General features: G+C 46.3%; 12 protein-coding genes across 12 annotated transcripts; 6 read left to right on the forward strand and 6 right to left on the reverse strand.

The window, feature by feature from the left end:
- Nucleotides 1-271: 271 nt before the first annotated feature.
- On the reverse strand, nt 272-2,079 carry VTP01DRAFT_4559 (uncharacterized protein; the record flags this gene model as incomplete). The annotated part of the gene is made up of 10 exons (XM_069383253.1): nt 272-422; nt 493-543; nt 611-707; nt 763-888; nt 953-1,110; nt 1,178-1,217; nt 1,279-1,494; nt 1,557-1,672; nt 1,726-1,824; nt 1,892-2,079. The coding sequence occupies 10 exons, from the start codon at nt 2,077-2,079 to the stop codon at nt 272-274; spliced, it is 1,242 nt and encodes a 413-aa protein (XP_069243973.1).
- Nucleotides 2,080-2,287: 208 nt separating this feature from the next.
- Nucleotides 2,288-3,794, reverse strand: VTP01DRAFT_4560 (uncharacterized protein; the record flags this gene model as incomplete). Its single annotated transcript, XM_069383255.1, has 7 exons — nt 2,288-2,587; nt 2,655-2,842; nt 2,901-2,958; nt 3,013-3,124; nt 3,186-3,346; nt 3,428-3,534; nt 3,602-3,794. The coding sequence occupies 7 exons, from the start codon at nt 3,792-3,794 to the stop codon at nt 2,288-2,290; spliced, it is 1,119 nt and encodes a 372-aa protein (XP_069243974.1).
- Nucleotides 3,795-5,869: 2,075 nt separating this feature from the next.
- Nucleotides 5,870-6,204, reverse strand: VTP01DRAFT_4561 (uncharacterized protein; the record flags this gene model as incomplete). Its single annotated transcript, XM_069383256.1, has 2 exons — nt 5,870-6,056; nt 6,104-6,204. The coding sequence occupies 2 exons, from the start codon at nt 6,202-6,204 to the stop codon at nt 5,870-5,872; spliced, it is 288 nt and encodes a 95-aa protein (XP_069243975.1).
- Nucleotides 6,205-7,016: 812 nt separating this feature from the next.
- On the reverse strand, nt 7,017-7,782 carry VTP01DRAFT_4562 (uncharacterized protein; the record flags this gene model as incomplete). Its single annotated transcript, XM_069383257.1, has 3 exons — nt 7,017-7,114; nt 7,344-7,605; nt 7,663-7,782. The coding sequence occupies 3 exons, from the start codon at nt 7,780-7,782 to the stop codon at nt 7,017-7,019; spliced, it is 480 nt and encodes a 159-aa protein (XP_069243976.1).
- A 761-nt stretch (nt 7,783-8,543) lies between these two features.
- On the forward strand, nt 8,544-10,442 carry VTP01DRAFT_4563 (uncharacterized protein; the record flags this gene model as incomplete). The annotated part of the gene is made up of 8 exons (XM_069383258.1): nt 8,544-8,703; nt 8,764-8,877; nt 8,952-9,052; nt 9,113-9,242; nt 9,304-9,593; nt 9,665-9,770; nt 9,836-10,007; nt 10,070-10,442. The coding sequence occupies 8 exons, from the start codon at nt 8,544-8,546 to the stop codon at nt 10,440-10,442; spliced, it is 1,446 nt and encodes a 481-aa protein (XP_069243977.1).
- Nucleotides 10,443-10,867: 425 nt separating this feature from the next.
- On the forward strand, nt 10,868-11,150 carry VTP01DRAFT_4564 (uncharacterized protein; the record flags this gene model as incomplete). Its single annotated transcript, XM_069383259.1, has 3 exons — nt 10,868-10,907; nt 10,966-11,004; nt 11,056-11,150. 3 exons carry the CDS (start codon nt 10,868-10,870, stop codon nt 11,148-11,150), a joined length of 174 nt encoding a protein of 57 aa, XP_069243978.1.
- Nucleotides 11,151-11,309: 159 nt separating this feature from the next.
- On the reverse strand, nt 11,310-12,542 carry VTP01DRAFT_4565 (uncharacterized protein; the record flags this gene model as incomplete). The annotated part of the gene is made up of 8 exons (XM_069383260.1): nt 11,310-11,376; nt 11,435-11,627; nt 11,698-11,743; nt 11,801-11,841; nt 11,910-11,976; nt 12,039-12,119; nt 12,211-12,318; nt 12,372-12,542. 8 exons carry the CDS (start codon nt 12,540-12,542, stop codon nt 11,310-11,312), a joined length of 774 nt encoding a protein of 257 aa, XP_069243979.1.
- A 1,455-nt stretch (nt 12,543-13,997) lies between these two features.
- VTP01DRAFT_4566 (uncharacterized protein) lies at nt 13,998-15,844 on the forward strand (the record flags this gene model as incomplete). Its single annotated transcript, XM_069383261.1, has 5 exons — nt 13,998-14,148; nt 14,209-14,285; nt 14,347-14,550; nt 14,624-15,133; nt 15,194-15,844. 5 exons carry the CDS (start codon nt 13,998-14,000, stop codon nt 15,842-15,844), a joined length of 1,593 nt encoding a protein of 530 aa, XP_069243980.1.
- Nucleotides 15,845-15,922: 78 nt separating this feature from the next.
- Nucleotides 15,923-17,119, reverse strand: VTP01DRAFT_4567 (uncharacterized protein; the record flags this gene model as incomplete). The annotated part of the gene is made up of 7 exons (XM_069383262.1): nt 15,923-15,979; nt 16,042-16,100; nt 16,172-16,308; nt 16,369-16,488; nt 16,550-16,592; nt 16,652-16,730; nt 16,802-17,119. 7 exons carry the CDS (start codon nt 17,117-17,119, stop codon nt 15,923-15,925), a joined length of 813 nt encoding a protein of 270 aa, XP_069243981.1.
- Nucleotides 17,120-17,549: 430 nt separating this feature from the next.
- On the forward strand, nt 17,550-19,191 carry VTP01DRAFT_4568 (uncharacterized protein; the record flags this gene model as incomplete). Its single annotated transcript, XM_069383263.1, has 3 exons — nt 17,550-17,991; nt 18,059-18,781; nt 18,851-19,191. The coding sequence occupies 3 exons, from the start codon at nt 17,550-17,552 to the stop codon at nt 19,189-19,191; spliced, it is 1,506 nt and encodes a 501-aa protein (XP_069243982.1).
- A 424-nt stretch (nt 19,192-19,615) lies between these two features.
- VTP01DRAFT_4569 (uncharacterized protein) lies at nt 19,616-22,036 on the forward strand (the record flags this gene model as incomplete). Its single annotated transcript, XM_069383264.1, has 5 exons — nt 19,616-20,757; nt 20,827-20,983; nt 21,056-21,447; nt 21,514-21,952; nt 22,034-22,036. 5 exons carry the CDS (start codon nt 19,616-19,618, stop codon nt 22,034-22,036), a joined length of 2,133 nt encoding a protein of 710 aa, XP_069243983.1.
- A 300-nt stretch (nt 22,037-22,336) lies between these two features.
- Nucleotides 22,337-23,955, forward strand: VTP01DRAFT_4570 (uncharacterized protein; the record flags this gene model as incomplete). The annotated part of the gene is made up of 7 exons (XM_069383266.1): nt 22,337-22,503; nt 22,584-22,641; nt 22,704-22,817; nt 22,889-23,142; nt 23,210-23,262; nt 23,332-23,546; nt 23,665-23,955. 7 exons carry the CDS (start codon nt 22,337-22,339, stop codon nt 23,953-23,955), a joined length of 1,152 nt encoding a protein of 383 aa, XP_069243984.1.
- Nucleotides 23,956-24,016: the final 61 nt, after the last annotated feature.

The following is a 24,016-nucleotide window of genomic DNA, read 5'->3' on the forward strand; positions in this document are numbered from 1 at the left end:
AATGTATTAATAAAAAAGGGAAAGAGAAGTAAGAATGTGGGAAAAGAAACGAAAAAGCTTGGAGGGAAAAAGGTGACTGCATCAGGGGTTGATTTGCCTAGAAAATAAAAAAAGGGAGAACTGATTGATGTGATGTGATGGTAAACTTGGATAGAACGTTTGTTGAAGCATCATTATGGGCCGGCTCCTGACGGTTTCAAAATTTTTTCCATTCACGGGAGACAACCTCAAAGCTTGATAGTAATTTGAACCTTGTTTTTTTTTCCTTTCATCATGAAAAAGACTCGTATTCTGGCGGTGTTTGGACCCAAGTAGAAAAGCAATGGTCTAAAAGCATCGTCTTAGCTTCTTGATATGTCTTTGCATCCTCTTTCCATTCCTTGTAAGTCGTCCGCCCGGTCGTGTTTTCACAACCCAGTGATCTAGCGAATGAAAATAATTGGCTTTTAGATGCAGTCCCATCTTATTCCAGCACGGTCTATTTGCACGAACTTGGCCACAGCTTTAAACTTCTCAAAAAGTGCCAATTTACATATTGAAGCCCTAATTATTTTTTGTTGCCCTCTTGGATCAATACGTGCATAAGGAACTCGCAGTTATTGTATGTTACCTCGTCTTTGCATCTGTCGGCTTGTTCTTTGGTGCCCCTTGCTTTCGGCCATGTACTATGACCTGCGGCTTAGGCATACCCGTGACCCACAGAATGGCTACACAATAGTGAGCAAGGAAGGAGCCATGCTCGTTTGACACACACAAACTTACACGTGCCGCATGGAATAGGCGTTTTCTTCTTCTCTTGAGACGATTCCAAATTATGCTTGGAATTCTCAAACTTTACGTTTGTTCCTTTTATGTCTGGTTTGCACAGTTTATAAGGTGCAGGCAGGTCTACAAAGAAAAAATTCTTCAGGATATGTACTTTATATGAATACTCTCCCTCCTCCTCCTGCACCTTTTAAAATCTCAAGACGTCCGTACAATGCTCTTTGCATTGAGTCAGCATCGTACATTTCACCAACAACAACGGATGACAGATACACAGGTTCGTCCAGGATATGCATCAGCAACGCAGACTGCAGTCCCAGGACATTCCACCGAGCGAGCTTGTCGCTAGGAGAGAAAAATATAGATTTGAAACACGAGTTTCATAAACGATCATGCAGCTACAGTTTTTTACCTGCATGACATGGACAGCGTCGGCTCCGAATCAAGACGGCCTAGACAAAGGCAACCGATTTGGTTAGAAAAAGTTAACTAGATGCTGCTGTGAAATCTAACCTGGCTTGGTGCGCAAAATGCCTAGCTGGTCATATTTGTAGCGACCGCGCTGAAGAGCATTTTCGGATACCTTTTGGCGCTTGTTCGCGTATGTATTGCTGACAATATACTCTGCAATTTCAGGCGTTAATGCCTTGCGCTTTGCGCCAGCGTGAAAGGCCTCGTAAGATTCTTGCGTCTGTAGTTCTGCCAGGGCAGACATGGATGCATCGCCACCTAGGATTCAATAAAAGAAATTAATGTGGATATCATCAGGAATCTGGGCAAGATGAACTTACAAGGAGACTGGCTAACATACATGTGGAAGCTTGTATTACTGCGAACCTTGAATCGCTCGTTGCATTTCTCCAATGGTCCCTGCGGATCATTCAGAGTTGCTTGTTCCAGGAGGTACCTGGCTTTTCGTTTTAACTTATCATCACGATAATATTCATCCATGCGACGTACTGTATGAAACCACGACGCGCGACGACCTCGGCGTGGCAATCGTGAACAAGCTGGCCTGATACGCAGAGCTTGGAATACGGCAGGCATTTTAGACCCGTCCTTTATTTCTCACACCGTCAATAATCTGCGAAAGTTTTTCTTCCCACCAGCTGAATTTCTCCCCTACCCTAGCGAAACGACCTTTATGGATGGTTCCTGCTCCGTAGATTGCTGTGTGACTTGAAGTATGCACGCCAGTACAGTCCACTCCACTTTGTCGCCCTGGACTGTTGGCTTGCCCGTTTTCGGCAGTTTCTTGTACTGCTGAATGCTGATCTTGGCCAGACAATCTGCAAGATCCTGGCTAATGGGCATTTGAGATCGCTGCTTAATACAAAATATAAAAAAGGAAGGAAAAAGGGCAAAAAATTCTTCTTGCCTGGGTCAGCGTGTTCGTTGCTATGGCAGTGTTACGATTCATTACACAATTTACGGAATGTTTTTGTCAATCTATCGACCTTAATACAGGAATTGTTTACTTATACTACTCAGTACAAAAAAATGGTTCTGGATAATTAATAGATTAAGCAAGCATGTAAGAGATGCCTGCAGCAAGGGACAAGGCGACGGCGGAGGTTGCAGCGTAGCGTCCAGCACCACTGTCCTGCTGAGCCTGCTGCTCAGCGTCAGCACCAGAAGACTGTTGAGCATTGTTGTTGCCAGAGCTGGGGCCGTTAGGAGCAACGCCAGTTGAAGAGGCAGCAACGCTGGGAGCTGCGGAGGAGGCAGCAGCGGTGGTGGGGACGGCAGTGGTGTTGGCATTGCCTTCCTTGTAGGAAGCTTGGCCAGTGCATTGACCAACGGTTACAACCTTGTATGCTTTCTATTGGATCCAGGCGGAACATTTGATCAGCATAAATAGTTGGAGAATTACATGTTGCAGAAAGTACCTGAAGGATAGGCAAGACGCGCTTGGCGGCATCGACGGTGCTCTGGTACAAGTCGTGCTCGAGGGAAATACCACCTCCGGTGTTGTTGGCAGAAGCCCACTCGGTGGCATTGTTATCAATCCATTCAGGCTTGAAGCCCTTGATTTCATCCATACGCCAGTCATCAGTGTCGTGATCCCAGATAACAGCTATAACATTTGCAGTTTAGCTTCATGTCTTGTTATGATTTAGACATGCGAAACTCACGAGTGAAACCGAGGGCGGCAGCAATGCTGCGAACACGGTCATCAATATCACCGTAGGGCTGTACAAATTAAAACCTTAGCACGAGTGTGATCGAGATGTCTTAACGACTTACAGGGCGGAAAAAGCGGGGAGAGACGCCAGTAACTTCCTTGATGGCAAGTTCGGTCCATTTGAGTTCGGCAACGATTTGTTCGTTAGTCTGAGTAGTCAAGTAAGAGTGGGACCTTATTGGAAAACGCGGTCAGCAAACTGTATACATAAATTTCAAGAAGGATCACTTCATACCAGGTGTGCATGGCGAGTTCGTGACCAGAGTCAAAGATACGTTTGGTGTGCTCAGGGAATTGGACAACTTGACCGCCAATCAAGAAGAAGGTGGCCTTTTGTTGGGTTTGGTCGAGGAAATCGTACAATTGAGGGCTAAATTGGGTCGGGCCATCATCGTACTAGTAGTTGGATGAGATATAATTAGCAGTGAGTTATCGGCCAAGTGAGCGGTCGTCGTTGTCGCTGCGATGTTAACTTACAGTGATACCCCACTGACCCTTGGGGCAGGTCGTGATATCTGTGGAGCGTGTGCAACCGGTAAAAGTCCAATCGCAATAAGGATCAGCTTCGCCGTTTTGCTGAGGACCTACAACGGGGCATTGGTAAGGCAAATTGACCAAAAAAGTATGATTTTTTTATTTCGTGCTGCATACCATTCTCGCCGCTGCTCTTCACAACAGGAGCATCAGTGATGTTTGCATTGGAGAGCAAGGCCATCCATTCCTGCTTAGGAGTAGGTACGGATCCAGCCTGCGGGTAGGTCTCCTTGAATTGGAAAGTCTGCTGGGCATTCACGGCAGAGAGCGCCGCGGTGGCGAGAAGGAAAAGCTTGGTGATGGTTGCCATGGAGAAAGGAAAGTATTAGGGCACGCGAGAGAGACGGTATTTAAGTGTAAAAAGGCAAGGAGGTGGGAAGCCGAGAGATGTAAGGCGCAGCGTTGGTCCTGCCACTTTTTATACTGCGGCGGGGTATCGGGCGGAACAGACTCGAACTTTTACAACTTCTACCATAATGTCGCCCTTTTGTCCGGTATTGACGGAAATAGAACAGGGCTTGCGCATCGGCGCGACAGTGATACAAGGTGAATTCCAGGAATTGACCTTTCTCTTTGCTAAAGCTTGGCAACGTTGCAGGTGCCACTGTGCATGCAGACTACCATTGAAGATAAGCTCTCTCACAATTGCAATGGCAGCCAATTCTCGCTCTGTTGTTCGTGGCATTACCGCCATACGAAAATATTTGTCCGCACTGCTTGGAAATGCAGGAATTATTCCATGACGAAAGAAGAAAAACTTATTAATAGTTCTCGATAAAGTCAAAGTACCACTCTTTTGTTCAAAATTGAAGTTTTTGTGCATTGTGCAACGTTGTTAAAATAGGCAACTTTTTTGCGCGAGTTCCGGGTAAAACCAGGCAAACCTAATAGTTCCGCGACAGACAACGCCACATTGGAGCATCGTGTGGGTTTACCCGTCGTCGCCAGCCCGGCAACGCCAAGTATCAATGCGCCAAGAGCATACGGCAAGCAAAACAAACAATTGCCCAAAACTGAATCGGATGTGCTATTTCCAATTGCTGAACGCGGCGCGCTCTCGTGTGTGTGAGAAGACCGCGCAAGATGAATGGTGGTGGCAGTGCCACCACGCGCATTAGCCCCAAATTGAGAACATTTGTTTTCTATTTTCCATTTTCACTTCCTGTTGGATACATGAGCTGGGCATCCTGGCAACGCCTCCTGCAGCCCAGTCAACCCGTTACTTTAACATCAAAATGCCGGCATCTAAATCTAAACAGACAGAATAGCGTTCCCTGGATTGTGATGTCAGAAAAGACAGCTCTCACGAATTGCGGTCAGGCTGTGCCGTTAATATATGCAGTGATTACCATCGTGCGTGTCTGCGGCCAGCAGGTTAGCTTTACATGTTTTCAGGTGTATGGCAAAGTGAGTTCTTTACAGTTCTATGCGCCTTTGCCAACAGGTTGTAGACCACCGAAAGCATAATGCAAATCCGGGATGGAACATGCATGTATACTACGGACCAGTACACCGGTAGATGCACAATTGCATAGATCAAGTTTATGTATATAATATCTGGCATTTTCAAACGATTTGAAAAGCACACGCAAAACTCAGATCTAGAGACCTTCAATCGCCTTTTCAAGATTACAAAGCTACTACGTACAGATTAGACAATGCAAACATGGCATCCGTCATCAGACAAGCAACGTACGCGATGTAATCGATAGCAGATCGCGGGAAAACGCTCATGTGCGTTTCCGTTAAAGTGCGACGATCTACCCAACCAGATGCAGCCTCTCCTTAAATTTCTGCATACGTTGCCGTGGTTGTCTCAAACAGAAAGTTAGGATATCCAAATTCGGATATTTTACGAACAGCGGCTAAGGATTTTGCCTAAATGGGAGCTTTGTGCTTCGTGGCACAGTCGAATTCTTCTGCGTCCGTAACAATAGCATTTGCACATGCACACAATATTAATGCAATCGGTCCTTCTTCGCAGCAGCGGCGGCGCTGGTCTATCGATATTTTTCAGCTGCAAAGTACTCGCGGAGGTATCTCCTCTCCACGAGTCTCTGCAACTTGTGAATGCTTTATTCTTGCATCTCTTAGTACGAGGTTTTTAATTGCTGGTCGCAAAAGTATAGGACGGCACCAATAAAAATACATGTTTCCCAGATATTGCTCAACTTTGGGTACATCAGGCTCACGGGATCTGGGACATTGCAAAAGGCAGTTGAGTATCTCGTGCTGGAAATATTCTTTAGATGGTCATCTCTTGGTTCACATACTATGATTAGCCTGCCAACTATCGATACACGCATGAAGCAACAATAGTATCACAATAACTGAGCAGTTTGCTACGTCTTGACGTGCGGTTTTGAGCATAAGCTCAATATCACACTATTCAAATACACGAAGAAAGTGCTGGAAAACATACTTTGCGTTTGTAATAGCAATTGACGCTTTCATAGGATACGTTGATACACAGATTACGAGTCCACGTTTGTTCACTTCGGTCATATAACGAATGCCGAGAACATGCTGCAAGATTTCTTCGTATTTTACATATCCAAGTTTGATGCCATGTCTTGATAATAATGATTTCAGATACAGTAGCGGTCCGAAAAAAATTACACTTCTAGTTCCATCCTTCCGAGGGAATCATCGAGATCCTCCTCTGGCAGCTCTTGCTGTTCTGGATGCTGGGACGATGGCATCGAGCCCCATCCGGTCATTCAAAATAGTACGTATGATCAATTAATTGCTTTGGCCCCTTGAACGCTTTAGTATCTCCAGACAGCGAAACTTACCTCATTGTTGCCACCACCTCCGTGTCCATATCCACGCCCACGTCTGCGTCAGGTACTGATTGAACACCTGAACTTGGTGGTTGCAAGCGCAAGCAATAACGCAGGGTTTCTGGTCGATATTGTAGCCAAGACCTTGGAAAACCCTTTTCGACTTCATTTCTATTTGGTAAATCTCTCTATCCCGCCTCTGTAGTTTGCATGCTCGCCTGAGAGATGGAGGATGTCATGGCCGCAGCTCCGTAGAAACCTCTTGCGACGAGCGACAGCCGCTATACTTTCTTGAAGGCAGGAGCCGATCGCCTTGATGTGTATGCCTTGTACTCTGTTCAGAGGGCTGTACAGGTCTTGTGGGAGGCGAACGCTCTTCCCGCACCAAATGACACCATTCTACTCAGGGCTGCATCAAACATCTCAGTATACATCTTTGGCATATCTGATTTCTCAGATCCTACCTTAATGGTTTCAGACAGGACAATACTCTGGCTCCTTCTTCTCTCCTGGCCCGGCGCGGAAATGTCATACGTTGCATCGAGTGTGTACCTTTTACATAACAAACAAGGCACCACATAAGGTGTGTGACCGTTGTGACCAGCCAGCTTTGCAACTGCAAGGTATTGAATCCAGCCTTGGCAGTTTTCGCGAGTGATCTGCTCAGATGCACGCAAACTACGCCCACTCAGCCCTGAACTGATTTAGCGGTCCATGTTAACGTGTCCTTAAGCTTGGCCCAAAATTCTTCAATAGGATTGCAGAACGGAGAGTGTGACGGCAAGGAAAGGATCTGATAACGATTGTTGAGGGTCGAAGCACGTGGTACTGTCCTGCTGCTTTTGCTCTGTCGATAACTCCATGAGCATCCTTAGCGTCTCGGGGCCAGCGAGCTGTAATATGTATATATTAGGAGGTTATTATGCTAATGTGATCATCACTGAGCTTTTTACCGAGAACTCAAGAAGAACGTAACAAACTGTACAAGTCCCGTGTTTTTCTGTTCAATGACTACCGGTATGCTGTCTCTTTGTTCTTTGTTCTTTTATATATATCTGACGGGCGTTGACATTGACCAGTGTCGCAAAGCGTTTCCTGTCGCAAGTGAGCAGCTTGATACACGCAAGTCCCCCGTTTACTTGACCTTTTTGAAGCTGTCAAAACTGGCGAATTGATACCACCACCGAGCGTAAGCAATGTTGCTGATAAACCGAGCATCGTTTTACGGTGGTCGAAGTCGGCCTTGGTATTATCGCTTTCGTTGTATGCACCAGAAACCTCGGTCAAAAGCGTCTCGACATCGTCTGACCTGCCATGTCGTATGCCTTGGTCCTGCAGCTGCATTGTCATACGTGTCGATCGCTTCGTCCATATTTAAGCGCCAGCGACTGCAACGCTATTAGAAGCCTTGATGCCGACGTCACCGATAGATACCATGTTGATGTAAGGTATTGAGTTCTTCAGTATCTTGTAAGTAGCGTCAACAATCAAGATATTCATGAACTTTCGTGCCATTCCAATGCTCTTCGTATGAAGCGGAAGGAAACGGCGTTAGTATCGAAGGATGGTTTTGCTCCCAGCGTTGTGATCGACCGTTGCTGCTATGTATTGTTGACAGTAGTTCGCGAGAAGAAAGAAAAAAAGGAGAACAATGATGCGCTCAGACCGTGGGTTCCTTCTCCGCTGGGAGAAGATCAATAGTCAAATGATATTGGTACATCTCCCAAGCATAGTACATATTCCACTCTTACTTTGATAATATATACAAATTACTTATCACGCAGCAGCTTCCATCATGCATGATTTATGCATGTGTCCGAGCACTGACTGCATTTGTGTGTCCAAAGTGGAAAGTTACAGCGATGGAGAAGATTGCATGGAAGACGTGGTTTTGGAGACTCGTATATAGGAATCTCCAAAAAGAGCCTCGACCCTACTTATGTGATACACGAATCTTGAATCTCCTTCTTATGAGAAGATATGTTTGCCACACTGTAGTTGACTATCTTAACGAGGCAGCAGGCAGTTATAGCAAAAGTAAATAGCATTGTAGTAGATATCTGATTCTGGAAAGGGCCGGCTGAAATAGGCGAATGTGACGCCATTGTGGAATTGAAAGTAAACAAAAATACTCAAAAGGAGAGTAAATAAACCTTGATATTTAATACAAAAACCAAAATCTCATTGAGGGAACGAGTTTCAAGTACGATTCCGTGTCACATTGTAGGATACATTATTTTGAAGGTTGTTCACCTGCATGATTCGAAAAAAGGATGATGGCATCGCTCGCCGGCGAGATTTCAGCAGAAGCCCGTCACAGCCCGAATTCAAGAAAATGGGTCCACGAGAACTCCCGTCTTTTCCCATTTGTACGCTCCGAGAAATACCTGATGCAAAAGTTTGTGCGCTTTGCCAACAAACGGCCACTAGCGACTCGTATGTATAGCAATGCGGCGCGCAATGCTTCGTGGTAACGCACTCAACCACCCAATTTAGGCTTCCATGGCTTCCACACGTCAAAGGTCTCGGCCGCCATTTCAAAGTTCAACCTTCCGGCCATGAGCCCTACCATGACAGAGGGTACTATTCACAAATGGAAGGTTAAGGAAGGTGCGTATTACTGTGCACGGTTTGGAAACGTCTCGGATAACTAAAAAGTAATTTTGTTGGGGATATATATACAGGCGAGAGCTTTTCGGCGGGCGACGTACTTTTGGAACTGGAGACAGACAAGGCTCAAATTGACGTTGAAGCCCAGGACGATGGTGTCCTCGCACGAATTCTTGTAAGTATGAGATGAAGAAAATTAGCTGTATTTTCGATGTGTTGCTTACAATGTGAGTAGCTTCAAGATGGCGAAAAGGCGCCTGTCAACACTCCGATCGCATTGTTGGCAGAAGAAGGTGATGATATCTCCAATGTGGAGATCCCTGCTGATGAGCCAGCGGCTGCCGAACCTGCAAAGACACAAGAAGGTACGAGAATAAATATAGATTTTGGATAATGAACGAACATCTTGACGGACTCTCTGCATAGCTCCCAAGCAAGAAGCATCTTCCCCAGCCAAATCTGCTCCTACCCCAACAGTGCCCATGGATCACCACGACATTGACACCAGTAAATTAAAGAAGCCATTGTCCCCGGCTGTTTTGAACCTTGTGTTGCGTCACCACATTAAGGATGTTGGAGCGATCAAGGCGTCAGGCCCAGGAGGCCGTATTTTGAAGGGAGACGTGCTCGCTCACTTGGGCTTCATCCCGTACAAACCCGCTCCACCTATGCGTACTTCGGCAGCACCTCCACGCGACCAGATTGTATTTGCCAAGGTACATATAGCATACTCTCATCGGGTATATTCAGAAGCGAATTATCTGACCTATAATTTTCTCGGATATAGCCTGCTGCTGAAAAAGAGCCTGCAAAGGAAAAGCCAGCGCTTCCCAACTTTATCAGCAAAACAGTTGTCGTCGATGATCTCTTTACTTTACGACGAGCTCTCAATGGTAATTCCAGAATAGCAGCCATGAGTGAAGTTCGACATATCTAACGTTCGGAATTGCATGCTCAGACCAACACTCTACAAACGTCAGCGTAAATGATTTCATCGCCAAGGCTGCCACTCGCGCGTTGCAGGATGTCACAAAGCCATCTCCGGCAGCATCGTCGCCATCATCGAGCCCCATCAAGTTCGCAACCGATGCGGCTTCCCTCTCTGAGAGCTACAAGGGTGGCTCTTTCAAGTAAGCAGCAGCGCCGTTGCAATGTATTTAGTTACGGTATTAATCTGTCGCGTTTCATCTAGGATTTTCCATCTTGCCCCACCCACCTACGATTTTATCACCGATTCGTACGAAGCAGCGAAACCCTACGAGCTTGTAGTCAGCGCTAGCAAGCCTGTCGCCTCCAGCGCACCCTCGAAATCTGCTGATGAGGAGATGGTTGATCTGATTGGTTACCTTGGTGGCGAGGAGCCGGCACAGGCAGCACAGAGCATCAAACTCACTACGAAAGATGCCCGCATCAACTTTGGTGAGCTTCCCCGCCAAGCTCGCCACCAAGTAGAATTGAAGCTCAAGGATGACAAACCCGGAAAGATCTTGAACGATCCAAAGGCAGCCGCTTTCCTTGAACGTGTAGAATACTATGTTAGAAACCCCAGTGAATTGACTGTTTAAACGATCCAACATATATACGCCTTTTATCGCCCCATTTTATTTTATCCTCGCATGATACAAAAGCTTTCTTTTTTGTACGCTGTTGTGATTAGCCTATCAGTTTTAAGATGCTGTCCACGCATGTGTACGCAAAAAGCCGCGATTAAGTGTAGGAAGGAATAATTTCTTTGGTATGGATTTTCGAACATGCAAAGATCAGAGATCAAATGATTGTAGATAATGAAGCAAAATGTGTTCTATCCAAAAGAAAAAAAGTGACTAAATGTTGATCGACGAGATGAGACAGGCACAAAACAAGCTGCCGTTTGAATGACGTCTGTTGTGTGAAACGATGGATGGGTCCGACGCATTAAAAGCAAGCCCCCCCTCTGTTTCCAGTTTGCCTTTTTCTTTTGCTTTCAACCAACAAACCTTGATTTCTCGCCATGGCCTTGACAGCATCTGATATCTGCAAGTTCATTCTAGGTATGCGTTTACTGCTGCCATCCATACATCACTCCATAGACTAATAACATTTTGGCAGCAATTATTCTTCCTCCGCTTGGCGTGTTTGCTGAAAAGGGTTCGTTGTCAAAGAAGAGCTTACGTTAGTGAGACTAACCACTCCTTTCAGGTTGCAACAGCGATCTTTTGATCAATATTTTACTGACGTGTCTTGGATGGATTCCTGGAATTATCCACGCTTTCTATATCATTCTCAAGTACTAGCAGTAATGACAAGAGAAGATGAAGAAGAAGGGCGTTGTGTAGCACCCGTTTATCCTCCTGTTACCACCATCATTTCCGACACAGCATTCTTTTGTGTGCTGTGCGACGATTTCTATTTTCTCTATTTTCTTGAAGAAGAATACAACTGACTCTTTTATCTCATTTTTCATCGCTTGCGTTGCTTTCGTTATCGATATCCTCGAACTCCAGATCTTCCTTCTCGAGCCTGTGATTATTTGCTGTTTAGGAAATTGCTGATATGTAGCTATTTGATAACGGTTTACCTTTTTGCCCTCGGGTTGATGAGACTCATGCCTTTCCGTTTACGCCGGACGGCGCTTAGGGTCGGGGTTACAGTGACAGCAGCAGCAGTCCGGCCACCAGAAGTGCTGGGCGACAATGGAGGAGGAGGCTCGGTTTCGTCAGGCTGGGAAGAAGAGGAGGGAACAGTACTAGGAGGCATAGATGCAGAGGCAACTAACCCGCCCCCGTCTCCTTTTGTTAGCACCTGAAACAATAAGATACGTCTGCATATGTGTTTACGTACGCGTCGATGTTTGAGTAACCATGGATGCCAAGCGTTCGTTTTCACGCTGCGGATGATAGTCAGAATAATGTCCCTTGCAGAGTCTCCTGAGCTGCTGATTTACCTCCAATTCTCTCAATCTTTTCTTTTCTTCGTCGATTTTGTCTGTTCATTCAAATGTCAGCATAGTCCTATTATGTATCGAAAATGTACTTCATGCATGTTGGGATGACCTGATGACGACGCGGTTTGCTGTTGCTTTACACGGCATCCATCCCTTTTTTGAATATGCAAAGCCATCTAGCAGCGGTGGCAATAAGCATCAAATCATTCATTGCATTGTTGAAAGAACAATAACCCACTTTGACTACAAGTTGCCAAAGGATAGCTGCTGAACCCTCGGATACGTCCAATTCTAGGCTTAATTCTTGTCCGACTGATAACTGCAATTGTACGCGTCAGCAGGATGGTCGCTGATTGTTACTTCGTGTAAGGGAAGGGGGAATAATGAAACATATAATTATTCATATATACCTTGCACTTGTCCCTTTTGAAGGTCACATACAAAAATCCTTGAATCATACTCGATACAAACCACTCTATGAACGACGATGCATTGCTTGCTAAAGGTTGGCGTTTTTGCTGTTACTCCTTCAGTTACAGACGTCGCTGTGAAACCTCACTTCTAACCTTACCATGATCTTTTCCATCCCTGCTGTGCCTTCAAACACAACTGCGTAAGCCTCTGATTCGCGAAAAACATGCAGCCACCAGGCTTGATCTGTGTAGCGCGAATAAACAATGACAGCTTCAGTCACCGAGTAAGATACTTGGACTAGATCATCCAGCTGCGTCCAGTCTGCCATTTAGAAAAGAGAGAATTGAGAAAAAGAGAAACGGGGAATTTTTGAGAATGGACGATCACACATTCCCTCGTTCCATTTCATGGTATTGTAAAAGATGAAACTGACCAAAGACGCTCAATATGTAGCGAGACAATAAAAAACGGGCACGAGATGTGACAATGATCCTAGTCGTACTCTGTGTCGTATCATAAGCCAGTCCATGCTTTCCAGATACACGCAAACAGCAGAGATTTATTGATAGAATCAGATGGGAGTATGCTTTATCAAATTCACAAAGATATCTTGAAGTAAACCAAGATCGCTTGACAAGCTCCGGAATCCAGTTGAGTCTATTTAAACTTGATCCTACCTTACAGGCAATGATAGTAATCTTGTAGTTCATCCGCATTCCGGGTGAGGTCCTGATCCACGGAGATGAGCGACCAAAATTCTTCTAATTCATATACAGCGTTATTAACAGGCCATTGAAGGTAACTACATGGCCAGATGAAGCAGATGAGCACAGTGAATGCAATCACCCGATGCAATCGTGAAAGAGGGCACTGAAGGAGGCTGCAGCGGACCAAGTTTGCGGACTTGTTGCGGACTTGCGCATTCCATGGAATCCGATTGGATATGGGTGAGATGACTCTTACGTTCGAAACAGACTCCGCACGAAGGTATAAAAGGGAGCGCATCCTATGGACCTCGGGTTTTCCTTATCCTCTCAGGCCTTTTGGCTAAGATCAAGTGTAGTATCTGTTCTTTATAGTTTAACAACTATAACGAGGAACATAGTTCCTCATGTTGTTACTCTTATTTTTTCCGCCCGGTCTCCTATGCGCTGGCTTGCCATCATAGGGACCACAGGTGTCCGCAACCTTACACACTAGTTGCGTGACGCCGACAATCAAAAAGAAAATGAAGAAAAATTTTTACGGGCAGGGGTGCTGCGGGAATGTTGACAAGCGGGAGTTGTTGTGTGAATGTATGTACCGTTAACACAGCCAATAAAATTCGGTTATATCCGTTTGGATATATTTGAGATTTAAGGTTCGCATGTGCTTTTGGCTGTATAATATGTGTATGTTTAAGGGAATTTGATAAATCAAACCGCCTCGTGAAGTCTATTTTGCGTCTGTTATTCATGATATCATCTGTTGTTCAAAAAGACCAAACATATATGCTCCCCATGCCATCAAAAACACTAAGGATTCGCATGGATGTCATTGATCTATCATTTATTGGTCTTCTCGTTAGATCGATGGTCGAGCCACAATGTGCGATGGTCACAACACTGCCAAGTGTTTCTGTCTAGAGTTGCTTAGGTTGGATGTACCTGAATAGAATGTTGCTATTCAGGCTGCTAGACTTGACCCGTCTCTATAGATAGAATTTCTATTATACTCACAATTTTATGTTTGGTGCTGCTGCAGTTTGAAGTCTGTGCAACCCCCAGCCTGGTTTCCTTTCTTGATGTCTTTTCGAAAAGTGAACGGCAAAAGGCCGTCGCCAGTTGGCAGTGATAACGGTTGGACTGATGACGAGTATACGCAAATTATTGAAGGAGTCAAGCGCGTATACAATGCAAAGATTCGTCCTCTGGAGGAGACATACAATTTCGAAGGTAGCAGGAAACACGATGTACCGAAATGAGCGATTACACACGCTCATCCGAGAAATGAAGGTTTCCACTCGACTCCATTGACCGACTCCGATATCGAGGCCAAACCTATCGTACTTTTGATCGGACAGTACTCAACCGTAAGCATAATAACGAGAATATTATTGATTTTGTCCTTAAGTCCGTAAACTCTTTCTGCAGGGTAAAACGACGTTTATTCGATACCTTTTGGACAAGGCCTATCCTGGCGAGCACATTGGTGTGGAACCAACGACGGATCGGTTTGTGGCCGTTATGAATGGAACCGAAGACCGCATTATACCAGGCAACGCGGCAGCTGTTAACCAAGACCTGCCTTTTCGAGGTCTCAATCGATTCGGTCAGGCATTCCTATCGAGATTCCAGGTACAACAAATGCTCAACAGCAACGGGGGTTAGGACGATCAAGCATATTCGATTAACTAACAAATTAAAAAAGGTATCGCAAACGCCGTCGCCAGTGCTGGAGAACATGTCCATTGTGGATACCCCTGGCATTCTCGCCGGTGACAAGCAGCGCATCGAACGAGGATACGACTTTACAGCCGTCATTGAATGGTTTGCCCAGCGAGCCGATCTAATCCTCTTATTTTTCGATTCGCACAAACTTGATATATCCAACGAATTCAAGAACGCCATCCATTGCTTGCGTGGACAGGAAGAGAAAGTGCGTGTGGTACTCAACAAGAGCGATATGGTCAGCGAGCAGCAGCTTATGCGTGTATACGGTGCCTTGATGTGGTCTCTCGGCAAAGTCGTACAGACACCTGAAGTCGTCCGTGTTTATTTGAGCTCCTTCTGGACCGAAAAACCACTCAATTGCTTTGAAGACTGCAGAGAACTCATAGAGGCAGAGTCAAAAGATTTGCTGCGGGATCTCAAGGAACTTAGACGAAACTCTGCTATCCGTAAAATCAATGAAATCGTTAAACGAGCACGACTTGCTAGGGTAAGCCAAAAATTCGGTTTGAATACTAAGATCAATTCCTTACGAGTTTATTTACTTTAGATACATGCTCTTATTGTCAGCCATCTGAAGAAGGAGATGCCCACATTCGGCAAAAAGAAGAAGCAAGAAGCGCTCCGCAACAATTTGGAGCAGGAATTCATGAAAATCCAGCAGAAATACCATCTTCCACCTGGCGACTTTCCAAACCCTGCAAAGTTTAGACAAAATTTGGAATTCTATGATATGGATAAATTCAAGTCTCTCAAAAAGGACTTGCTGGAGCGAGCAGACGAAGCACTTTCGGTGGATTTACCGCAGCTCATGTCATCCTTCCCAACATCGAATCCTGAACTTGAACAATCCAAGCGCAATCCATTCGATGATTTCAGCCAGCCTCCTGCACCGGGCGAGCTTCCGCCATCTTACTGGCATTTTTCATCTGTCGACAGATCTTCATACACTGCAATGTTCCACGAACTGCATCCACGCGAAGGTAAAGTGAGCGGCGCCGCCATCAAGCCGGTCCTTATGGAGAGCGGGTTGCCGAACGATACCCTGGCACACATCTGGCGTTTAGCCGATCTCGACGGTGACGGATACATGGATATCGATCAATTCTCTATCGCCATGCATTTGATCAAGGCTGTACAGAACGGCGGGCAGCTGCCTCAGAAACTTCCGTCCACCATGTTACCCCCTCGCATTTCTTAATTTCCATAAAAATAATTCACTGTTGCAGTAGAGACGATAATGTAATCTTCTTCTGTTTCATTGTTGGGATTTCAACGTCTATGAAACCAGGACCAGCCAAGAGATAGCAAAGTAGAAAAGACCGAGGGGATATACCTAGGATACATATTTTTTTGAGTTACATGATGCTCTGTAGACTTGAGCCAAAATCAACTTACTGCTAGTGCTCGTCTGTTTCGCAAATGTGCTTCTGAATCAGACAAAAATCCCAGCGAAGCTAAAGTTTCCATCACGAGTGAGAATTGCTGCTGCTGGATGCGACGCTAACAATCCAAAGCAATGACTCACCATATGTAGACCACACAAATGTCACTACCGCAACTGGAAGTCTGACCCAAATGAGGTCTACAAAGATGGCGACGACGGCGGATGCGACGAGAGGGAATAGACAATATCCAATAACGCAAATAGATTGGAAAAATGATCTGCGTTCTTAATAGTTAGGGACTGTAACCTGAGTGAGTAGATCATTATTTCAAACATACACTGCACCGCCAAGCAGCTTGGCATTCAGAGTGACAATAGCAGCACCAATCCATACAATGACGAAAACACCTGTAAAGATCGATACAGCTTGGTCGCCAGGTGCACTGCCGCTCAAAATTCTACGTGCCAGAGTTAAGAATTGTTTTTCCACGAGCAAATCACGACACCAGAGACACTCACATTGAAAGCGATAAGCATAAGATGAGAGGGCCCCACAGGTCCCCTATTACGTCTTGTTAACCGCTTTTCCAGTGATACGTGAAAGATAAAACAGCAACTTACAGTCTCTCAAGACGTTGCGGTCTCCTTTTGGATGCAATACTTGCTGAAGCTTTCTAGCTACTTGTTTCAGGTCTCGCAACTAGTATATGCGGTTGTGAGTTTCATGTGTTGAATAACAACAAACGCGCAATTGGCTCCTGGCAACATTACAATGGTTATTGAAACAGGTTCATCAAGCGTGTCTTCGCCCGTATATTCATACGAGAAAGACGACGACTGCTGTGCATTTGCCGCCGAGCGCGATGCATGGTTGCTGCTTCCTATGCTTCCGCTGATTGTCTGTTTGGCGAACGGATTTTCTTCGGGCTGCGTCGTTGTTGTTGGACGAGACGTCGACTGGCCGGAAAGGTCAAGGTCTGGTTCGATGTATGCTGCGCTGGATGCAAAAGGGTCGCTCTCGGCCGCAGACGCGAAAGGGTTCTCGTATTGATCGTTGTTGCTGTGGTGGATATCGCTTGATGAAAGCATGCGGAAGAAAGCGTGCTGGGTTCCTGCTGGATGCCAAGCAGCAGAAAGGCAGCATGGCCCATATATTTTTGGGTTCTGCTTTAATGCGCATAACAGGCAAGTAATTGATGCCCGTCAACTGTGAGCTCGTGCCTACTCTAATCATCAGTACTTTCCATGGGAATATATACATGCTAGTAACTGTATAAATCGTTTTCTATCCCATGGCATGTATGCTTTGTATATTACAATTAGGGCAATGTTTGGTATATTCATGAACTGTATGTCAAGCGAAAAATAGCTGTCATATGCTAATCAAATATATAAAAGAATACGACTGTAAAAGTCGATTGGAGAGGTTTGCACAAGTTTAGGCATTTGCAGCGAGTCCCGTTTTGGGGGCATTATTCGCTCTTTCCCTTTCCCCGCTCTGTAATACGATCAGTGCAGCATGAGCTTAACAGAGCATACCAAAGAGAGTTCAATTCGCGAGCAAGAGATATTCACCGTGCCCAGAGCCGACTACAGACGATGGTGTGAAAGTAAGCTTGGATCGTTCTCGTCAGCATCAGACGAGATTGCTGCGAAATCGGAAATGGAGACCGATGCTACTACGCCTCAACAGCAAGGATCACCCTTTGGCTATGCTCTGCCGCCCGAGCTGCTGTTAGAGATACTAAACTATGTAAAGTCGTCCCAGAATAGCCTGTATGCGGTGTCACTCGTCTGCAGACAATGGCATCGATGTGCTGTCCCGCTCCTATACCGGCGCATTGAAATCAACGATACCTATCGATGGGCGACGTTTATCCTCACACTGACTCGCAAACGCAAGTTCTTTGAATACGGCTCGATGGTGCAGAACGTAGACTTGACGGGTGGAAAATCACTGGGTAACGAACACATCGTTCGATCTTTCAGATATTGTTAATGTAACGCAAAGGTGTGTTATCACAACAGAGTTCATTGATGAACGAGAGACAGCTCGAAGAAGATCATCGGTCACATCCACGACAACGATTACTCGAACGACCGAAGGGATCACTATATCTACAACAGGCAACGTAAATGAGGTGGACCTTTTTGCACGTGAAGCGCAAGAATCGATTGTCGTGTCTACGTCGTCCTTGAGTCAATTGTCGCACACCTGCAGAAATTTGACATCCCTTAATTTATCATTCACAACACTCTTGTACGACAGCCTCATTGCCGAGACTGGCGAATATCTTTCGACGCTGCAGTATTATGCTGTGCAGCCTGGGCTTACGCATATTCAGATACCTCTCCAAACCGTGATAGAGTCGCTCGGACGAGAATGCCCGCACCTGAAAGAAGTCAAGCTGCAGCGGTGCGAGTGGGTGACTGCGCAGGTAATATGGATGTGGGTTACACACTGCCCAAATCTTGTTCGGCTGGATGCCCGACGATCATGCAAATGCACGGTGAAACGTCTGATCATCTCCGTCTTGGAATCACCGCAAGAACTTACAACTGCTGCTCCTTCGGGACGCGACGATGAAAACAGTAACAGCGACACCGAACTCCGTTCGTGGTCATCTGTGAGTACGCAAACAGAACGTGGTGGCCAGCTGGTAGAGAGCAGTGATTATCTGCTCGACGATGAAGACGAAGATGAAGATACCGAGATGCATCCCGTTAGACACTATCTCCTCGACCACCGAGGTAAACTTTCTCAAACGCTCTAAAATGGATGTCCGACGTGTTTGGAGACTAAATGGCTAACTGTGATAGATGGAACATTCCACAACGAGTACGCGATGGAAACTGCAGCAGCAGCGCAGAGCCCTCGTCAGCCGTCATCGGCGGCGGCGGCGACCACCGCCTTTATATCAAATGCTCAGCAGGAATCACTCCGGAACTCCATCAGACGCAGACGGCGGCTCGGTGCTCAAGGGCAACAGCCGCTGCCGTCGCCCACGAGTGCCGGTCAAGCGCATCTGATAGATCCAGAACTGTTCCCGCAAATGACCAGTTACGTCTCACCCGCTCGAACGCTGCGGGATATTGTTTACGATATACTGAGAGACGCGAAAGAAATGGGGTCGCCGGAACTGAGCTGGTTCGAAGGATAAACCTTTCTCTTGATAGCACTTTCCTCACAGTCGCATTCTCGCATAGCCTCCCCCCGCCGCAACCTGTATACATTCTATTCCCACTCATTGCATCCAAAACAACCACCACCACTATTACCCCCTAACTATATACCACCGTTTCTTTTCTTTATTCGTTTTCGTGCTTATGTGTACCATAATTAAAAAACAGAGCAGCTCATGGGAAAAAATCATGTATGTATGCAATGAACGCCATAGCCCTCGCGGAATGTCTGGTACATGCACGGACAATGGCTACACAAAGAAATCTCTTGCAGCTGGCTCCTCCATGTCAAACTATTTAAAAGAGTATCGGTTCCCACCATAGCTTTAACCTTGTATCCCCTTTCTCTTTCTCTTTCTTTTCTCTTTTTTTTTTCTTGTCTATATACTTGATAGTTGAAGTATGACGCAGGAAGGTGGCAGCGAAGCAGGTAACCAGCAAGCCGCTGACGAGCAGACTCGGCTTCTCGGAGGCAAGACCAAGAGTTACACGAACGGTGGTCAACAGCAGCAGCAGCAGGATGAAGAAAATCAACTGATAGGCGTGGTTGACATTTCTCCCGTGGAGCAAGGCCGTCCTCCCATTCCAACCGACCGGCTCGTCCGGGCTGTCAAGAAGATCCTTCGCGAGCACGAAAGAGCAGCTGCAGGCATCCCACCCGACGAAAGTGCTGCTCGACCCCCTAAAGTTGACAAAACAAAGAAAAAGAAAAAGAGCAAGACATCCGAAGACAATGCATCGTCAAGCAGCAGCAGCAGTAGCAGTAGCAGCAGCGAAGACGAAGGTAAAGACGGTGAAGTCTCGATCCTGTCAATTGGAGCCAAGCGGCCGCGAAAACGGGACCAGATTGCGGAAGCGTTCCGAAACGTTACTGAGCAGTGGAAGGAAGAGCACGGATTTGGCAGCTCCAGCTCGCTGCTGCATCACCATCTTCGCAAAGGTAGCAGCGCAACATCGTCTTCCGCAGCTGCAGCAGCAGCAGTAGCTGCTGCTGGAGGAGAAGCATCAGCGTCGTCACCTACAGCGTCGTCCGTCAACCAACAGCAGCCGCCTCCCTTGTCAACAACACCGGGTCCGTTGCCTGTCACCCCGATGGTGCCTAAAATAGCCATGCGCCCCATCGAGGAGAATATCTGGATGGTCGGCCGCCACGCTTCGGTCTGCGCCATCCTCGTGATTCTACAGGAACGTCGCGTCAAGCGCAAGCTCACTTACGTGCAAGACGTCGAGCTCCAGCAACTGGCGTTGTCAACATTGCAGTACGGTGTGCGAAACTCTGCAGACTCTCACGCTGTCTACTCGGAAATCCTGTTTCGTCCGTGGATCCAGGGCCAGTCCGCTCTCTCGCTAGCAACAGCCAATGACATGCAAGTGTTCTTGGCCGACAAGCGCGTCCAAGCTGTTGTTGAGGATGTCTGGCATCATGGTCCAGAGTGGCGCGATATTCCTGATCATCCAAGCGCTATCTGGAAACTTTCCAACAATCCAGGCCCGCTGTACATTTCTCTTGTCACCGACTACCTCGCCAGATGGTCTTCGCCCAGGTGAGTACATAAATCTTATCTTTTTATACACAGACGTATATCAGCTGACCTTGTCAAAACAAACGTTAGATACCAAGGTTTAGTAAATCTGCTCTGCGGTCTAGTGTACCTGGGACTTCACCTGGCGACCGTCGCTAACAGAGATTATACGAGCGATTTTCCCTACCCGTACGAATACGCATACTATGTGTTCGTTGCATGTGATGTTATTCTGGAGGTTGGCAAGGTAAGCATTTTTACACGTCGTGTAAACTACAAAGGAGGAAAATTCCAACAAACTGATCAACGTACATGCCAGGTGCTTGTACATCCGATCTTATCCATCAAAAGACCATCGACGTATTTGTCGCTAGCCGCTGCCGCCTTTGTACTTGTTGCCATGGTACTCCGGTTCGATGCGCTTACAGTCAGCGACCTCGAGACCAGAGTTGATCTCCTGCAATGGTCGTACCAATGGCTGGTGTGGGCAACGCCGCTCATGATTTTCCGCGTTATTCTGTGGTCCGGAGATCTTTCCTGGCACGTCTCAAAAGCAAGATATCTCGTAAGCCAGTGCATTCAGGATGCACTGTGGGCTGTTGTGCTCGGTGCAGTGACTCTGGTTTCGTTCTGGATCGGTTTGGCTGCTTTGCAACGCGAGGACGTGGACGCGCTTGTCCTGCTTCGTCACTTGGCACTTGGAGCATTGCAGTGAGTTGCTATTATTCACACGTGAATTGTATGCATAATCGTGCATTGACAATTTTTCTTATCTAGTGCTCCCGAGATCACAGGCACGTTGTACTACCAACCGATGGCGGCAGGCGTCATGCTGTTTTTCTATCTATTTATCATGATCGTCCTGATCGGATCTCTGCTCGTCGCGTCCTTCCTAACGACCATGCTCAGAGAATACGCCCAGGTCGATCAAAAGCGACGTATCTTCGTTGTTCGCCGCGTCTCTGTTCCAGTACAACTGGGTATCTTCATCCCAAATGTCTTGATCGAACTCGTAGTCGGCTTTGTGCACCTCACCCTCAAGTACGTTTTCCGTATCAACAATAACGCCAAAGTTATGATTTGGCTGGAGAAGCTTCGTCAAGTGCTTTGGTACATTGTGTTTTTGCCGGTCATCTTGTTGGTGGCCCTATTTGAAGGTCTCCTTGCAGTGGTGACAGTAAGCCCTCGGATCTTTTCTGGTTATATCCGTCTCAAGGTAAGAGACTGCGTATCTTTTTATCTCTTTTTGGATACTAACGATTTTAATCTCTGTTTCCTACTACTTTAATCCAAAAAGTAACCAAATGTGTTGTTCACATTCATTGCCAATAAAATGGATCGCTGTTTGAATGCAAATACCACTTCCTAACCCGAAACAAGGAGAGTTTCCCGTTTCTGTCCCTTAACCTGTTGCCATCTCAATCTTGGCTTGGCTGCTGGCAGTGTAGTTGTTTAGACTGTCGATTTCTTTCTCCTTGGTGCAGACACAAGTGGTTAGCATTCGACATTGCCAGAGCCACACAGCATCGACTCTCATCAACCCAAGCAGGACAACGCACCCATAGAACTAGATTGATCTAATTATATACCACCACCCTCCATGGCAGCCGAATACAAACAGAAGCTATATGAGATACAGAGAAGAGGAGAGAACCGCAACTGCTTTGATTGCGGTGCGCCCAATCCGCAGTGGGCGAGTGTTTCTTACGGCATCTTTATCTGTCTTGACTGTTCCGGTGTTCATCGGTCGTTTGGTGTACATATCAGGTGCGTCTTTGGTTACTGGAATGTCAGCAATCTTTTTTTTAACGAATCTTTTTTTAACGTATCTTTTTCTTCTCCAAAAGCTTTGTGCGATCTATCAGCATGGATAAATGGTTTGATGACCAGTTGAAAAAGATGGAGGTTTGCATCTTTTTCCTATTTTTTTGGAGCATGTGTGCTCAGACGAGACGATGCGTTCTTAGATTGGAGGCAACCACAAGGCAAAGGAATTCTTCGAGTCGCAACCGGACTATTCACCCAACATGTCGATGCAAGAAAAATATAACAGCCAGTGTGCAGCACTTTATCGTGAAAAAGTGAGAGAAAGAAAGCAAATGTTATGCAAAGAGGAGACATGTGGGTGTATCTGATATGCGAGATATTATAGCTGGCAGCCGAAGCGGAAGGTCGAAGCTGGACACCATCTCCCACAGCGGCTTCTTCGGTGAAACGCGCAACTGCCTCTCCCTCGATTCGTTCGCTCAACTCTACCGGTCGCAATGGACTTTCGTCCTCGTCTTTGCGCGGCGAGTCTTCGTCGCCTTCTAGTTTCGGTAGCACGGATGCCGGCATGGTGAGCGATAAGTCACGAAATGAGGCATACTTTGCACGCCTGGGTAGCTTGAACGATACCAGACCAGAGTGAGTGCTTATTCCTATGTAGAAAATTGAGCGAAACATTAATACTCTCTTCTTTTTTTTGCTGTAGTAATTTGCCACCTAGCCAGGGAGGAAAATATACAGGTTTCGGCAACCCTGCTTGTAAGTATGCATATCCCGGTATATATACTGCGACATCAGATTAAGCAGAGACAAAAAAAAAATTACTAGTCGAAAACCAGGCGCCCAAGAGCAGTGCACCCGATATCCAGGACCTTATCAATGATCCAATGCAAGCACTGTCGAAAGGCTGGTCATACTTGTCGATGGGCATGGAAGAACTTGGCAAAGTAGCAGCTGAAGGCGCGCGTGCAGCCGCGCAGGGAGCAAACCAACTTGGAAAATATGCCAACGAGCAGTGGAACGATCCAAACTTGAGAAATAACGTGAGTGGCTACGTCAGTTCTTTCCGGCAAAAGGTACCTTTTGAACTGCAACGTGGCAAAAAGCAAAATTAGTGCAGGAAAGGGGGGATTTGTTGCTAACTGTGATGAAAATTTACAGACGCAAGAGTTTTACAGTAGTTTCGATCGACCAAGTTATACAAGAAACTCGCACACCACAGCTAATGACAACAACGATGGCGACTTCTTCAACTCGACGATATCTTCCCTCCAACAACAACAATCCAGCCCGTACGGTTCTCGTAGCTCGTCACCTGCTGCTGGTCCAAACAACAAATTCTCCCCGAACGGCGGCGGCAGCGGTGTCCGTTCTCGAACGCCTTTGAGAGAAAGTGCGTCAAAACGGACCGTCAAGAATGATAATTCCGACGACGAGTGGGAAGGATGGTAAAGCAGCGAATTACAAAAAGTACCCATATTCTACACTCCAACCATTTAGAAGAACGTGAAAA

This window comes from Rhizomucor pusillus (assembly GCF_041956525.1).
Source record: "Rhizomucor pusillus strain CBS 183.67 unplaced genomic scaffold VTP01scaffold_2, whole genome shotgun sequence".
NCBI lineage: Eukaryota > Fungi > Mucoromycota > Mucoromycetes > Mucorales > Lichtheimiaceae > Rhizomucor > Rhizomucor pusillus.